The 17,509-nt window shown below is 40.9% G+C and overlaps 2 protein-coding genes across 2 annotated transcripts in view; both read right to left on the bottom strand.

Annotated features, from left to right (window-relative positions):
• MYL3 (myosin light chain 3) overlaps positions 1-12,857 on the bottom strand; it is a 31,027-nt gene extending 18,170 nt beyond the window's left edge. Inside the window, exon 1 of the mRNA XM_064639880.1 lies at positions 12,609-12,857. Within this exon, the coding sequence (XP_064495950.1) occupies positions 12,609-12,731 (123 nt within the window). The 5' untranslated portion in view covers positions 12,732-12,857. The remainder of the gene's footprint in view (positions 1-12,608) is intronic.
• Positions 1-17,509, bottom strand: part of SNAP47 (synaptosome associated protein 47) — a 280,665-nt gene that overhangs the window by 237,515 nt on the left and 25,641 nt on the right. The gene's annotated exons all lie outside the window — the stretch shown is intronic.

Consider the following 17,509-nt stretch of genomic DNA (forward strand, 5'->3'; position numbering starts at 1 on the left):
AGGCAGGGAAAGCAGAAGTGAGAAATGAGTTCCTAAACCTGCATTTCCAAGCCCTGTGGATGTGGCACTTGGGGACGTGGGGCAGTGGTGGCCTTGGCAGTGCTGGGGGACGGTTGGACTCCAGGATCTCAAAGGTCTTTTCCAACCTAAACCAATCTTTGATCCCAGGATAATTTCCTGACTCCCATCTCCATCCAACCCACGACCTGTGTGGTTCCCCTTCCCGCAGGGAACACCCACCACTGCCTTTTCCCATCCTGTCAACACAAACTCCAGGGAAAAATGCACCCTGAAAAGGTCTGGGGAAACCCACATTTTTTATTTCTCCCCCTATCCCTGCTCTCGTTTCTCTCACCAATTTTTCCCCATCTCCAAGTTAAGATGGAGCTGGTTTATGGGAGGAATAAATACTCCTTCCATCCTTCCAGTCCAGCTTTCCAGCAATTTGGGAAGAGTTAGCACATTGTCCAGGGCCTTGTGCATGTTCTGAGCCGGGCATTTAATTTCAATTTAATAGTTATTGCACGTTACACAAATGGTGATTAAAACCACATTGATGGAGGTTTCGCAGCTATGTGAGAAATGCAGATCTTATTACGGGGCTGCTCCACATCCAGGGCGTGTTTGGAACAGCTCCCTGCTCTTCCAGGGGCAGATTGGAGAGGGGAATAAAGGCTGGGAATGATGGGAATGCTGCATGGAGGGGGAAGTTCTCCCTTCCCGCCCTGGCACAGGCACCTGGAGCAGGGCACAGCCACGAGGAGATGTTGTTTCCTCATCCATAAATCAGACAAAAACCCCCCCAGACACAATTAGGGACACCAACCAAGCTTTTCCAGCCACAGCCACCCCAGGAGCAGACAAAGACCTTGGCTGAGATCTCGGAAGATGAGTTCTCAGAAGATGAATCTCCAGGGCAGGAGGTATTTCTGCAAAGGATTTCTAGGGCAGGACCTGCTGCAGAGCCCTGAAAACCCCCCAAAAACTATCAAAGCACGACCTATTTATCACTCTCTCACCCCCTCTTTTTTCCAGTTGCGGGTTTGGTTTGCTGTTGCTGCAAAGAAACGGCCTCGAGTTGCACCAGAGGGGGTTAAATTGGATTTTAGGACAAATTTCTCCATGGAAAGGGTTGTCAAGCATTGGAATGAGCAGCCCAGGGCAGTGGGGGAGGTTCCCATCCCTGGAAGTGTTCCAAAAACGTGGGGATGTGGCCCTTGAGGAGGTGATTCAGTGGTGGGTTGGTGGTTGGACTTGATGATCCTCAAGGTCTTTGCTGCCCTTTGTGACTCTGGGCGAGTTCCTTCAGTGATAAAGCAGAAATAATGTAATAAAAACCCACTTCTCGGGTCCTGGTTGGTCTGAGGTAAGGACTGGACAGGGAAAATCCAGCAGGAAAATGAGAATTGTGTTGAAATCACCCCGTAGGAGCAGAGCAAACCCTTCCAATCCACCTCCTCTCACCTGCCCCCGTCTTTGCTTTGCACAATTTGCACCAGTTTGGTCCAAACACCCAAAAAAGTGGTGGCTGCCCCAGCCCTGGAAGTGTCCAAGGCCAGCTTAGAGCAACCTGGGCTGGTGGAAGGCGGGATGAGATGATCTTTAAGGTGCCTCCAGCAATCCAGACCCACCAAAGCTGCAGCTTTGTCTTTAAAGGCTCCAAAATCCGTCAGATTTTTCTCTTTAATTGCAGAGAAGTTGTTCCCTGGCAGCTGCATAACAAAGGAGTGGAAGGGAGAACTGCCCCTCCAAAAAATGCTGAAAAAAAATAACAATATCATCCTGGATTTTAGGGGCCACTGAGCAGTTGCCAAATTTTTTCGGGGGGGGGGGAGAAAGTCATTTTCATTAAGAATGAAAACAGGTTTGGGTTTTGTCTTCCACTTGATGACAGTTTTAGTTGGAAATGAGGGAGAAAAACTGTTCCAGATTGGTTAAAATGTTCTCTTCAGCCCAAACTGAAGTGATTCCAACCCTTAACAATTTCAGGGTATTTTTTTTTCTATATAAGAAGGAAAGAACCCTCAGAGATTAATAATTGCTTCAGATCAAAACAATCCAAACAGGGGAATTAATTTTAAAAAGCTGAAACCAGCCATTTTCTTTATCCTTCTCGGATTTTTATTGGAAAGCCCTTTGCAAAAATCTCGGGGGTATTTGCCAAACATTCTGGTCCCACCAAAAGTGCCTTTTTGAAGTTTTCTTCGAGAAGTATTTCTCTGGGGAAACATCCCCCAGCTCTGTGGAAAAGGGAGATGCACAAGGATTGGCTGGCCCAGAAAATCCAGCTGGAAAATTCCCTTGATTTCCAGGGTTTGGAGCTAAGGAGGAGTGGGACATCCACAGAGGGATTTTAATCCATCCCTGTGTTTTAATCCGTCCCTGCTCAAGGTTTGATTATTTCTGGGTCTTAATCTGGATCTCTTGGGGGGTCATCTGGTGGTTTGAGCCATCCCATGGCCCCTCTTCCCATGAAATGTTTTACTGGATCATGGAATCATGGAATGGTTTGGGTTGGAAGGGATCCTTAAGGATCATCCAGTGCCACCCCCTGCCATGGGCAGGGACACCTTTCACTCTCCCAAGTTGCTCCAGTCTGGCCTTGGACACTCCCAGGCATCCAGGGGCAGCCACAGCTTCTCTGGGAAATCTGTGCCAGGGCCTTACCTCCTTCCCAGCCAGGAATTCCTTCCCAATATCCCATCTATCCCTGCCCTCTGGCAGTGGGAAGTCATTCCCTACATCCCATCACTCCATGTCCTTGTCCCCAGTACCTCTCCAGCTCTCCTGGAGCCCCTTGAGGCACTGGATGACCATCCCCAGCCATGGATCCATGTGGGATCACATTCATGGAGTCATGGAATTCTACAAGGGTTTGGGTTGGAAGGGATCCTTAAGGATCATCCTATTCCACCCCCTGCCATGGGCAGGGACACCTCCCACCAGCCCAGGGTGCTCCAACCTGGCCTTGGACACTTCCAGGGATCCAGGGGCAGCCACAGCTTCTCTGGGAAATCCATTCCAATCCCTCCCCACCCTCACAGCCAGGAATTCCTTCCCAATATCCCACCTAAATTCATCCTCTTTCAGTTAAAGCCATTCCCTGTGTGCTGTCCCTCCATCCCTTGTCCCCAGTCCCTCTCCAGCTCTCCTGGAGCCCCTTTAGGCCCTGCCAGGGGCTCTCAGCTCTCCCTGGAGCCTTCTCTTCTCCAGGGGAACCCCCCCAGCTCTCCCAGCCTGGTTCCAGAGCAGAGGCTTTGTGGGATCAAGGCTATGGATTTTTCCTAACCCCACAATTCCACTTCCAGGCGCTGATTCACTCCTGTCAGGGGAGCTGCCAAATTCCTGTCAGCCTGGGCCCAGCTGCTCCCAATGGAGGCACAGGAGGGAGGAGGGTGCTCTCTTCACTATTCCAAGCTGTCCCACCATCCCAGCCTGGCTGGGAACACCCTGTGCTTCCAGACTGACACGGAGCGGGATAAAAAAAGGAAAGAAGGAAGGAGAGGAACCGCCTTTGGAAGCACCAGGACAATTTAATTCCCCTTCTCTCTGGAGTCCATCCAGGAGCACTGAAGCAAATTGTTAGTGGGGAATGAGAAACTTGAGCATCACCTGAATTTTATGTGCCAGGCCAATCCTGGGAAAAGACCTGTGGAAGCTGCAGAGAGCAGCCTCTCACAGGGAAAAAGGCTTTGGAGAGGGAACAGAGCCCTGGAATGTCCAACCCCTGCACCCCCTGACACGGAGAGAATGGGAGACAGGGGGGAGGAAACGCTGTTTATAGAGGGAAAATGTTGTGCCATGGACTTCACCTGGTGGGAATTTGGAGGGGGATCCCTCTCAAAGCATTTGCTTCCCACCAGGACCTGAAATCCTCAGGTCAGGGTTTCCCGAAAGAGGACCAGAGATGCTGAATTTGGATTCCCACCAGGACCTAAAATCCTCAGGTCAGGTTTTCCCTAAATATTCCCACAGATACTGAATTTGGATCCCTTCAGGACCTGAAATCTCCAGGTCAGGTTTTCCCAAGGAAGGACCACAGATAATGAATTTGAATTCCCAGCATGTCCTGAAATCCTCAGGTCAGGTTTTCCCTAAATATTCCCACAGATACTGAATTTGGATCCCTTCAGGACCTGAAATCCCCAGGCCAGGGTTTCCCTAAAAAGGATCACAGATACTGAATTTGAATTCCCACCAGGACCTGAAATCCTCAGGTGAGGTTTTCCCAAAGAAGGACCATGGATAGTGAATTTGGATTCCCACCAGGACCTGAAATCTCCAGGTCAATTTTCTCTAAATATTCCCACAAATACTGAATTTGGATTCCCCCATGTCCTGAAATCATCCTCAGGTGAGATTTTCCCAAGGAAGGACCACAGATAATGAATTTGAATTCCCACCAGGACCTGAAATCTCCAGGTCAGGTTTTCTCAAGGAAGGACCACAGATAATCAATTTGAATCCCCACCAGTACCTGAAATCCTCAGGTCATTTTTTTCCCTAAATATTCCCACAAATACTGAATTTGGATTCCCCCATGACCTGAAATCCTCAGGTCAGGTTTTCCTTAAATATTCCCACAAATCCTGAATTTGGATTCCCCCATGACCCGAATTCCTCAGGTCAGGGTTTCCCAAGGAAGAACCACCACAGGCTGCTGAGTTTGGATCCCCTGCAGCTCCACAGGGATGGGACAAACCCAGGATTTCCTTTCAACCACAGCAAAGATTCCCCAGGTTCAGCCTCCTGAGGGTCTGTTCCCCTCCATGGGCAGCCCAGAGCCAGGATTTTGGAGCAGAATCACCCCTTCTTTTACAGCTAAAATCCAACAGCCAACACCTCGAGTTTGGAAAAGTGCCCAGGACTGGCAGAAATCCAAAGAAGCAGCACCAGATCCGTGCAGTCCTGGAGCACACGTTGAAGAACCATTTGCTGCTCACTAAATTAAAAATAAATCACAAGAAGCTCCCAGAAGAGCAATTCTCCTTAACAAGAACTGGGACTCAGAGGCAAATCCCAGAGAATTCCAAAGGAAACATTTCCTATGAACTCCCAGTGGTGTCTCTTGTCTTTCTTTGCTAAAATTTCAGTCCTTTTTTCCCTCCAGACTTGCTCCTCAAATCCCTCAGGCTCAGGAAGGAGCCTCGGAGAGAGAAGGAGGCCCAGCCTGGGCTTGCTCTGCCCTGGCAGGTGTTTGCCCAGCTCCAAAACCTTCCCAAAGCTGAGCCCACAGCAGGGAAATTCCTCCCTCAAAATGTTCCTGCTGAGCTGCTCCGAAGGCCAACAATAACTCTGGGAGGGACAATGGAAACGGGCAGCACCTGGAAGGGATAAAACCACGGGAAAAGGAGCCTGGAGAGGGAAAAGTGAGAGGGTGTCGGGAGGTTGAGAACGTGCAGGGGCCACCTTGGGCTGGCTGGAGAAACTTGGGCTGGTGGGAGCTGTTCCTGCCCGTGGAATGAGGGAAAGGGAGATTTAAGGGCTTTTCCAAGCCCAAAACACTCCAGGATTCCATGAGCTCAGGGATACAGGATGGGATGCTCTGCTTGGAACGGGGAAAACAACGGGAGAGACTGGAGGGGACTGAAGAAGGGGGGTCAGGCTGGTTTTGGGGGCCAACAAAGCTCAGACCAACATCAATCCCGAAGGGAAACATCCCGGGGGGGAGAGAGGATAGGGCAGAGCTGGAAAAATCCCTGGAGAAGGGAACAACCAAGTGACACTGAGGACTATTTATCCAAAGCTTGGACACCCCTGACTGGCAGTCCAGCTTTTTTTTATCAAAATTTCTGCCCAGCCCAAATTTTACCAGCAGAGTTTTCCAACGTTCCCCTTCTTGGGAATGCGAGTGGAGATTCCTGGCTGGAGCAGGGACACCCCTCAAGGGCACTCCAAAGGGATTTGCCCCTCACTGTCCTCGGGCTGGGGGAGTGACATCAACCTCTATTTAATAACTGGGTTTATTTAACAGCTGGGTTTGCTTTCCGACCATTTTTAATGTAATTGCTTCACTATTGCTTCCCTATATTTTAATAGTTTATTTATTATACATATTTTCCCTATATTTTAATAGTTTATATATTATATATATTTTGCCTGTATTTTAATAGTTGTTTTAGCTCCTATGCTGGGTAGGGAATAATTCTGTTTTAAGATCTTTTTTTGCCTAATTTTTAGGTCCTTAATAAATCATGTGCATTTCTAGAAATGTGCTATTTTATAGATATATCTGTAAAGCTATCTATAAAGATATTTTATAGATAAAAATATAAATAAAAATATAGAAAAAATATAAATATAGATAAAAATACAAATATATAAATATATAAATATATAAATATATAAATGTATAAATATATAAATATATAAATGTATAAATGTATAAATGTATAAATGTATAAATATATAAATATAAATATAAAATATAAATATATAAATTATAAATATAAAATATAAATATATAAATTATAAATATAAAAATATAAAAATATAAATTATAAATATATAAACAAATGTTAAAACATACAAATAAATATATATAAATAAATATAAATACATAAATTATAAATATATAAATAAATATAAAATATATAGAAAATCTATATTAAAATAAATATAAATATATAAATAAATATAAAATATATAGAAAATATATATTAAATATAAATATAAATATATAAAAATATAAATATATATAAATAAATATAAATAAATATAAATATATAGATAAATGTAAATATATAGAGATATAAATATATAAATAAATGTGAGTATATGTAAATATATATAAATAAATATAAATATATATAAATAAAAATAAATATATAAATAAATAAAAATAAATATAAATATATATATTTGCTGTCCTTGATCCTGTGGGACAAAGGTGTCCAAAGACTCAGTCACAACCTTGTACATAAACCCTTGACCTTCCCAAAATCCTTTCCCAAAAATAACCCCTGACTGCTTTTTTTCCCCAGCCTTCCTGGGAGCTGCTACAACAATCCCAGGGAGCAAGGACCCAGGAAAAGAGGGATAACTGGTGGGGATGACTCCAAAGGGCAAACTGGGCCTTTTCCAGCTCCTCCCATTTCCAGCTGTCTCCTCGGGGCTCCTTTGTCCCCTGCACACGTCAGCTCCGACAATTTTAGCTGCTGGAATGCTGGCACCCAAATTCCCACCTCAGCCCCCTTTAGCCCTTTATCCCCCTCTCCCAAGGGTGACTCAACCCATCCTGAGATAATTTATCCAGGAATAAAAACCCTGGATCAACTTCTCCCTGCTGATTATTGGGGATTCAAGGTCAAGGATCAGCTTTTCCCTGGAGAAATCCAAAGGGAAAAATCCTGATTGCTGTGTCCACAAGAAGAATTAATCCCAGTTCGACTCAGCCTTCCTGATTTTTAGGGAATTTCTGGCAAAACAGCCTCCCTGCTAAAGGTGGGAATGAATGAGATCCATGGAAAACACAATTTCCTGTTACCAAATCTCCTCAGGACAATTTGTTCCTTAAAAAAAAGAGGGTCAGGGCTCATCCTGGAAAAAACTTCCCGAAATGCTGGCACCCAAATTCCCACCTCAGCCCCCTTTAGCCCTTTATCCCCCTCTCCCAAGGGTGACTCAACCCATCCTGAGATAATTTATCCAGGAATAAAAACCCTGGATCAGCTTCTCCCTGCTGATTTTTGGGGATTCAAGGTCAAGGATCAGCTTTTCCCTGGAGAAATCCAAAGGGAAAAATCCTGATTGCTGTGTCCAGGAGAAGAATTAATCCCATTTTGCCTCAACCTTCCTGGTTTTTAGGGAATTTCTGGCAAAACAGCCTCCCTGCTAAAGGTGGGAATGAATGAGATCCATGGAAAACACAATTTCTTGTCACCAAATCTCCTCAGGACAATTTGTTCCTTAAAAAAAAGAGGTCCAGGGATCATCATCCCTTAAAAAAACCGGTTTTTTCATGGATTCAGCTCAATTCTCATAGAAAGAAAAAGAAAGAAAGCCCCCCAAAAACCCTCTTTTTAATAAGTTGCAAAAAAAATCCGTTCTCAAATTTGGAAGATCTTTGTGAAAATTTCCCACACTTGGATCAAATCCAACGGGAATGTTCGTGTGAGGAACATTAAAAATGTTGGAATAAGGGGGTTCATTTAGGGGATATATCTCATATTTAGGCCCCTGGAATTGGCACAAAACAACCCAGGACCATCCAACAGGGAGAGAAAGATAATGGGAAAAAATTCCAGTGGGATTCTGGGTGGAAAAATGAGGTTCTTGGATCATTATTTTGATTTATGGAAGTCAGGAAAATTGAAAGGAGAGGCACTTTTCTCTGCCACAGAAACATTTTTTTAGTTTTGAAACTTTTTAGTGGCTAAAAAAGGTGATTAAAAATCCCAAATAGAAAACTGCATCATAAGGTCGGAGAATAAACTGAAATAATTTGATATATTGACGTCCAAAGACGCATTTCCATCATTTTTTTACATTTTTCTTCAATGCAAAGTTGGTTTTTTCACCTTTTCTTTACCCCAGATTATTTTCTCCCTGCAAACCAGACCCGATTTGATCCCACAATGCAGAAAATGGCACCTTTGGAGAATTTTAAAACCCCTCCAAATGATTTTTTTTTTTCAAACCTTTTCCCACGATCCCGGGGAGGAATTTTGACCTCCAGCAGCTGCCCTGAGCTGGATTGATTTATTTTTAATTTTGATTTTATTTTTATTTATTTTTTATTTATTTTTTTTAATTTTTTAATTAAGACGTTAAAATTAATGAAAATTAATTTTTTTATTAAAAAATTCCCAGGAAAACCTGTTTAGAAAATACCAACTCCCCTCTCAATGAGTTTGGGGACAAAAATGCCCCGAATCAAAGCTTTTCCCACTCCAGTTTGCTATGGAAAACCAATGGAATATTCCCTGAAGGGCTGTTATGACCCCAGCACTGGATGTGGATTGATTTATTATTAATTAGGAATTTTTTAGCACTTTATAAAACACAACAAAAACCATTAATTGCAAAACGTGCTGGAGGGAAAAAGGAACAATTTGCAAAAATAAGTGTTAAGAGTGAGGTCAGAAAACCACCCAGAAATCGTTTATTTTGAGTCCTGAGTGGATGAAAATGGATTTGATGGGCCTGGGATTGTGTGGACTAGAAAAATATGTATATTTTTGAGGGTTTGGGGTTTTTTTTAAATTTAAATAATTTTTTTAATTATATAATTTTTTAAAAAAAAATTAAGTTTTTTTTTAATTGCATTATTTTAAATTATTTAAATGTAAATTTTTTCAAAAATCCTTTTTAAAATTAATTTCAATTTAATTTCAATTTAATTTTGATTTCATTTCAATTTAATTTTGACTTAATTTCAATTTAATTTTGATTTAATTTCAATTTAATTTCAATTTAATTTTGATTTAATTTCAATTTAATTTCGATTTAATTTCAATTTAATTTCGATTTAATTTCAATTTAATTTCAATTTAATTACATTTTCTCTCCGGGACTCAGCTGCCCTTTCATTCCCCAATGTCACAGGATCCCAGAGGATTATTCCCACAATGTCACTGTGTCCTGGCCTTCTCCCCCTGCTCCTTTTACAGGCAGGAATGTGAAGTCCAGAGGTGTTGGAGGGAGCTGATCCCACCACACACCACTCATCCAAGGTCATGGAATTCCTTCCCACTGCCTCTGGAGTCCTTTCCAAACTATCCCAAGGTTGAATCCCTTCTAATCCGACTTTTTGATATAATTTGATTTATATTATATATATTTTTTTTTTCTCCCACCGGGATTTAACATTAAAGATTTCCCAGGTTTTTGGGATTCCAGGCAGTGCTTCCTCTGCTGGGAATTCCCAGCTGTGGGATTGGATCCCGTGGAGAAGAGGGAAAGGATTCCCAGCCCGGACCTGCCGTGCTGAGCTCGGGGGGACACCGAGACAGAGCAACTTATTCCCTTTTTTATGGAGTTTCCATCTTTTCCTGAAAGGGAAAACTGGGGTTTGAGCAGTTGGAATTTTCAGCACTTGGAATTGGTCAGTTTGGGGAAAAGAAGGATCCAGGGAGAGCTGAGAGCCCCTTCCAGGGCCTGAAGGGAACAAGGGATGGAGGGACAGGACACAGGGAATGGCTTCAACTGACTGGGAAGTTGGATGGGATATTGGGAAGGAATTCCTGGCTGGGAGGGTGGGGAGGGACTGGAATGGATTTCCCAGAGAAGCTGTGGCTGCCCCTGGATCCCTGGAATGTCCAAGGCCAGCTTGGAGCAACCTGGGATAACGGAAGGTGTCCCTGCCCACCTTTGAGGTCCCACCTTTGAGGTCCCTTCCACCCAAACCATTCCAGGATTCCCTAATTCTCTGATTCCATAATTATTTGGTTCAAATCCCCACGAAAAAGAAACCCTGGAGAGGCTGCAAAGCTCCTCTTCTTTTCCCCAAGGGGCAAAGCCTTTTCCCAAAGGAAATTCCCAAAGGACAATTCCCAAAGGACAATTCCCAAAGGAAATTCCCAAAGGAAATTCCCAAAGGACAATTCCCAAAGGACAATTCCCAAAGGACAATTCCCAAAGGAAATTCCCAAAGGACAATACCCAAAGGAAATTCCCAAAGGAAATTCCCAAAGGACAATTCCCAAAGGACAATACCCAAAGGAAATTCCCAAAGGACAATTCCCAAAGGACAAGGCTCTGCAAAGGAATCCCGCTGTGTCTGGCAGTGTCCATCCCTCATTTACTGTGGGAAAGCTGCTCCTGGATCTCTGGCATTGCCCGGGAATGGTGCCCAGGGAGCAAAGGGAATGCTCATTTCTCCATCTTTATTTCTTTGTTGCATTTTTAGGAGTCAAAAGGTCACCCTTGGATGGGCCATTTCACGGTCATTTCCAGAGGAACAGAGAAGCTCTTTTTCCTTATCAGTTTCTCAGATCTCCAGTAAAAGTTCAATTCCCATGGGAAAAAAAAAAAAAAACAAAAAAGTGCATTTGAAAGGGAAAATGATCTCCAGCATCGTTTCACTGGAATTCCCTAATTCCTGGCTTTAAAACCTGGAGTGTTTTCCGAACACTGGCAGTTCCCTGTCAGTGGAGTGGTTCACTGAGAGGGCAATTTAATTGATTTATTTCATCTAATTCTAAGTGGACATCCAAAATCCTAAAGGACAAATGAATTATTTTGTCTAATCCCAAATTAGGTAAATCAGGATTAGAGGAGCGACCCCAAATTCTCTGAAAAGTTGTTTCTGAAATGACCCTGGAAAGGAGGAGGAGGAGAAGGAGAAGGAGAAGGAGAAGGAGAAGGAGAAGGAGAAGGAGAAGGAGAAGGAGAAGGAGAAGGAGAAGGAGAAGGAGAAGGAGAAGGAGAAGGAGAAGGAGAAGGAGAAGGAGAAGGAGGAGGAGGAGGAGGAGGAGGAGGAGGAGGAGGAGGAGGAGGAGGAGGAGGAGGAGGAGGAGGAGGAGGAGGAGGAGGAGGAGGAGGAGGAGGAGGAGGAGGAGGAGGAGGAGAAGGAGAAGGAGAAGGAGAAGGAGAAGGAGAAGGAGAAGGAGAAGGAGAAGGAGAAGGAGAAGGAGAAGGAGAAGGAGAAGGAGAAGGAGAAGGAGAAGGAGAAGGAGAAGGAGAAGGAGAAGGAGAAGGAGAAGGAGAAGGAGAAGGAGAAGGAGAAGGAGAAGGAGAAGGAGAAGGAGAAGGAGAAGGAGAAGGAGAAGGAGAAGGAGAAGGAGAAGGAGAAGGAGAAGGAGAAGGAGAAGGAGAAGGAGAAGGAGAAGGAGAAGGAGAAGGAGAAGGAGAAGGAGAAGGAGAAGGAGAAGGAGAAGGAGAAGGAGAAGGAGAAGGAGAAGGAGAAGGAGAAGGAGAAGGAGAAGGAGAAGGAGAAGGAGAAGGAGGCTCTTGCCCTTTGGAGGAATCCTTGGGGCAGGACCTGGAAGCAGCAGGTCATTCAGGAACTCTGGATTTTTTTCCCAAGTTTCTCTCTGCCTTCCAAAACACACCACTCCTTTCTGTTGGGTTTTTCTGGAAAACCAAAGGGGGTTTTCCTGCCTCACTCCCAGGCTGTTGCTGTCAAACCAGGCCAAGAGAAATGAATTCCAAGCCTGTGAATGATCCAGCCTCAGCCCTTGGGTAGGCAATGGTCAGCCCTGAGCACAGTCCAACCTTCCTGCAACTTCCCTGCAGAGGAAAAACAATTTTCCTGCTGGGATCAGCGGGAATAAAACTCCTTTGAGGATACAAGAGGTCTGAACCCCCTCAGATCAAACAATCTTCAGCTCTAAGCTCTGTGTTCAGCAGAGCCCTCGCTGTCTGTGCTGGGAAGGAATTCCTGGCTGGGAGGGTGGGGAGGGACTGGAACGGATTTCCCAGAGAAGCTGTGGCTGCCCCTGGATCCCTGGAAGCGTCCAAGGCCAGCTTGGAGCAACCTGGGCTAATGGAAGGTGTCCCTGCCCACTGGATGAGCTTTGAGGTCCCATCCACTCCATCCTTCATTCCTGTGGAAATGGCCTTGGCTGCTCATTTTCTGCCCAAATCCACCCGCTGATTTGGGGGAATGTTCCTCTCCCAGCATCCCAAACCCCCCCAGCCCGTTCCCCAGCTGCCAGAACACCTACTTTGACCGAAGCCGGGTTGAACTCCACTTCTTTTTTGGGTTCGGGCTCTGCCGGTTTAGGCGCCGGTTTGGGTTCTTCTTTCTTAGGCTCGGCCTTCTTAGGCTCGGGCTTCTTGGGGGCCATGCCGGGGCTGCCTGGGGAAGGCACGGGAGGAGCGCGATGGGAGCGAGGAGGAGGAGGAGGCGCTGCCGCGGGATGAAGCACACGCGGGGCTTTATCCCTGTCCCCTCCCGGGCCTTTATCCCTGTCCCCTCCCTGGGCTTTATCCCCGTGCCCTCCCGGCGTGCCAGCCCCGTCACACGCCCCCCTGGCACAAAGGGGGCACTGCTATAAAAGGACAAGACGCTGCCCGGCTATTTCGGAGCCCCCCGGCCCCCGGGCGTTGTTCCCAATTAGCACTTCCATGGAAAGAGAGATGCTGGGGGGGTTTAGGGCTCAGACTGGGGGAGGTCGGGTTTATCCTCCCCGACACTGTCATTCCCACCGCGGGATTTTTTTCCAGCCTGGATGCCCCCCCCGGCCTTTGTGGTGCTGCGGCACGTTCCGAGATAAGCCCGGGTTAAATTTAGACTCGAGGATGCGGCTCCGTGGGAGGCCGAGCATCCGCGGATCAGCCGGGGCACAGTTCACGTCTTTATAAAATTTATAAATACATATAAAATTTATATTATGTTATATTTTCCACTGGCCCAGGTTGCTCAGAGTAAAGAATTATCACATCACAATTTTGTATGTTATAAGGTTAATAAAATATTGATAATTAATGATAATTAGTAATATTAATATATTATTATGATATTAAGAATATTATAAAAGTCATTGATATATATTCATAATAATGTAGATAATATTTGTATATAATTTGTATATATTTTGTATATATAATTTATATATTATTTATATATTTATATATTTTTATATATTTTTATATATTTATATATAATTTATATATATCATATATAAATATATATTGTATATTTATATATAATTTTATATATAATTTATATATAATTTTATATATAATTTTATATATAATTTATATATAATTTTATATATAATAAATATATATAAATATATAAATACATATAAAATTTATCAATACATATAACATTTATATTATATATAAATATTTAATATATATGTGTTTTTATATAATTTATATATATAATTTTTATATACACAATTTATATATATTTGTTTCTATACAATTCATTTATTTTATATGTTTATATTTATTATTGATATATTTATCAGCTGGGGCACAATTCACGTCTTTATAAAATTTATAAACACATATAAAATTTATATTATCTATAAATATATAATAAATATATATGTGGTTTTTATATAATTTATATATATAATTTTTATATATACAATTTATATATATTTGTTCATATATAATTCATTTATTTTATATGTTTATATTTATTATTGATATATTTATCAGCTGGGGCACAATTCACAATTCACGCCCGGGAACCAGAATTCCTGAGAGGAAAAAGCACCTCAGGAGCAGGGAAAGGTTCACACACACGGGCAGGGACGGGCTGAGATTTTCCAGACCTTTTTAGGGATTGGAGAGCCAAATTCCTGTCAAAAGAGGGAAGATAAGGGCGGCCACTTGAAGCTTTTCTGATCAATATTTATGGAATTAATTTAATCTAATACAAAATATCCATCTAGATGTTCATCTAAATAATCTATAATATTAATCTAACCAATAGTAATCTAATTAATTTTATTTATTGAATAAATTCCCCCCCCTTCAAAGCCAAATGGAGTTAATAATTCTCAGATCTGCTTTCACCAGGAAGGGATATTTTCCACTGGCCCAGGTTGCTCAGAGTAAAGAATTATCACCTCACAATATTATATGTTATAAGGTTGATAAAATACTGATAATTAATGATAATTAGTAATATTACTATGTTATTATTATATTAAGATTATTATAAAAGTTATTGACATATATTTATTATAATTTATATATTTGTATATATTTTGTATATATAATTCATATATAATTTATGTATTTTATATATTTATATGTAATTTGTATATAATTTATATATTTCTATATATTTCTATATAATTTATATTTACCATATATAAATATATACTATGTATTTATATATAATTTTATATATAATTTATATATAATTTTATATATCATAAATAAATACATACTATATATTTATATATAATTTTATATATAATTTTATACATAATAAATACATATAAATATATAAATATATATAAAATTTATCAATACATATAACATTTATATTATATATAAATATATAATAAATATATACGTGTTTTTATATAATTTATATATATAATTTTTATATATACAATTTATATATATATTATCCCACCACAATATTATGGATTACAATATTAATAAAATATTGGTCATTAATAATAATTAATAATATTCGTGTGTTATTATAATATTAATAATATAATATTATGGATGGTTATTTATATTTTTATGAGAAAAAGGAGTAAAAGGGATCCAGTAGTATAATGTTAATAAAATATTGATAACTAATGATAATTAGTAATATTAATATATTATTATAATATTAAGAATATGATAAGAGTAAATATGATCCAGAAGGGGCTGAAAACTCCCCCCAGGCTGATCCTCAGTCAAAATTCAGTGATGAATTATCCCACCACAATATTATGTATTATAATATTAATAAAATTTAGACATTTAATAATAATTAATAATATTAATATATTATTGTAATATTAATACTATAATATTAGAGGTAGATTTTGATATATTTATGAGAAATAGGAGTAAAGATGATTCAGAAAGGTGGTTGAAAACTCACCCCAGGCTGATCCTCAGTCAAAATTCAGAGTAAAGAATTATCCCATAACAATATTATATATTATAATATTAATAAAATGTAGGCAATTAATAGTAATTAATAATATTAACATAATATTCTAATAATATAATATTATAGATAGTAATTGATATATTTATGATAAATAGGAGTAAATATGATCCAGAAAGGTGCTTGAAAACTCACCCCAGGCTGATCCTCAGTCAAAATTGAGAGTAATTAGTTATCCCACCACAATATTATATAATAGCAATAAAATAGTAACACTTAGTAATTAGAAATATTAATATATTATTATAATGTTAATAATATTATATTATAGATATTTATACGAGAAACAGGAGTAAAGATGATCCAGAAAGGTGGGAGAAAATTCATCTCAGGCTGATTCTGAGTCAAAATTCAGAGTCAGGGTTTATCTCATCATAATATTATGGATAATTATTGAGGGGTTTATCTCACTGTTATGTTGAGATAATTATCAACTATTTTTCCCAAATATTTTTATATTTATATATATATATATATATTTATAAATATAAATTAAATATATATATTTATATAAATTATATAAATTTATATATTTTTATATTTATATATTTTAATATATTTTTATAAATTCTATATATTTACATAAATTTATATATTTATATAAATTTATATAAATATATATATAAATTAAATATATATATATATTTATATATATTTATATATAATATATTCATGGTAAAATATATTCCTGACTTGACTGAGTTGACAGAGAAGATCCTTTGCACTTCCAACGAAATCCAAACAGTTCCTGTATCCTGACACTTCCTGGAAAGGCACTTCTGCTTGGCTTGGAGACTTCTGGGAATGCTGAATCCCAGTAAATACTCTGGGACTTTATTCACTCTCCTACCTCTCTGTTTCTCCTTCAGGCCCTTGGGAATTCCCTCTGGAATGCCACAGATCCGTCTGTGACATCAGCCCTTTTCCCGCAGCTCCGGGGGGATTTCCCAGGAATCCCTCAGGTGGAGGTCAAATATTGGGCAGGAATTCTTGCCTGGGAGGGTGGGGAGGGGCTGGGATGGATTTCCCAGGAAGCTGTGGCTGCCCCTGGATCCCTGGAATGTCCAAGGCCAGGTTGGAACAACCTGGGATAGCGGGAGGTGGAATGGGATGATCCTTGAATTCCTTTCCAACCCCAACCATTCCAGGCTTCTCAACCCTGATGACATTTAAACTTCTCTTAAATTGAAATACATGATTCCAACCCAGCCCAGAACATTTGAAAACTCTCCCAGGAAGGGTTTGAAGTCCCTGGAACCGCCGGGTGGATGCCTTGGAGCAATTCCATGGATTAAAGAGATCCCAATTCCCTCAAATCCTTCTGTCAACAGCCAAATCAGTGCAGTTACTCCTGCCCTAAATCCCTCATTCATCCCTTCCCTGAGCATTCCCTGGAGTCCCAGCAGCTCCAAAAAAACCACAGGAGCAAAAATCCCTCTTCCTGTTAATAGGTTTGGGAAGGGCAGGGAATGGGGGGAGGCTCTTCCACGTTTCTGTCCTGCTCCAAGCAGATGTTAACAGCAGATCCCAGGGACAAGAAGTTATTCCAGAGGCTGGAATTGTCCGAAATTCCCTCAGTTTTGGGGATATGAGGAGTTTCTCCCGAGAGGTGGACGAGGATCATCTCCAAAGGGAACGGGACGGGACGTTGCCCACCCAAAAAAAACCTCCCCAAACCCAACCCAACGATTCAAAGGACACAAAAAAAATAGGAATTGAAGGGAAAACAAACTATTTGGGCCGAAATCAGACTCCCTGAAAAATCTGGGAATGCTGCCACGGTTGCCTTGGGATTCTCTGCTCCTCGATGGGTCCGTCGGACCTGACAGTTGTTTGATTCTCCAGGGCTTCATTTTCCTCAGGAGAAAGGGGATTTGAGGTCCCATTGTCCATCCAAGACAACTCTGCTCCGAGGGGGATTGGGGCAAATTATGGAAAGGGAGAAAATATTATATATTAATAATATTATATTAATAGTATAGT

The sequence above is a fragment of the Pseudopipra pipra genome, chromosome 1 (genome assembly GCF_036250125.1).
Source record: "Pseudopipra pipra isolate bDixPip1 chromosome 1, bDixPip1.hap1, whole genome shotgun sequence".
Lineage (NCBI taxonomy): Eukaryota > Metazoa > Chordata > Aves > Passeriformes > Pipridae > Pseudopipra > Pseudopipra pipra.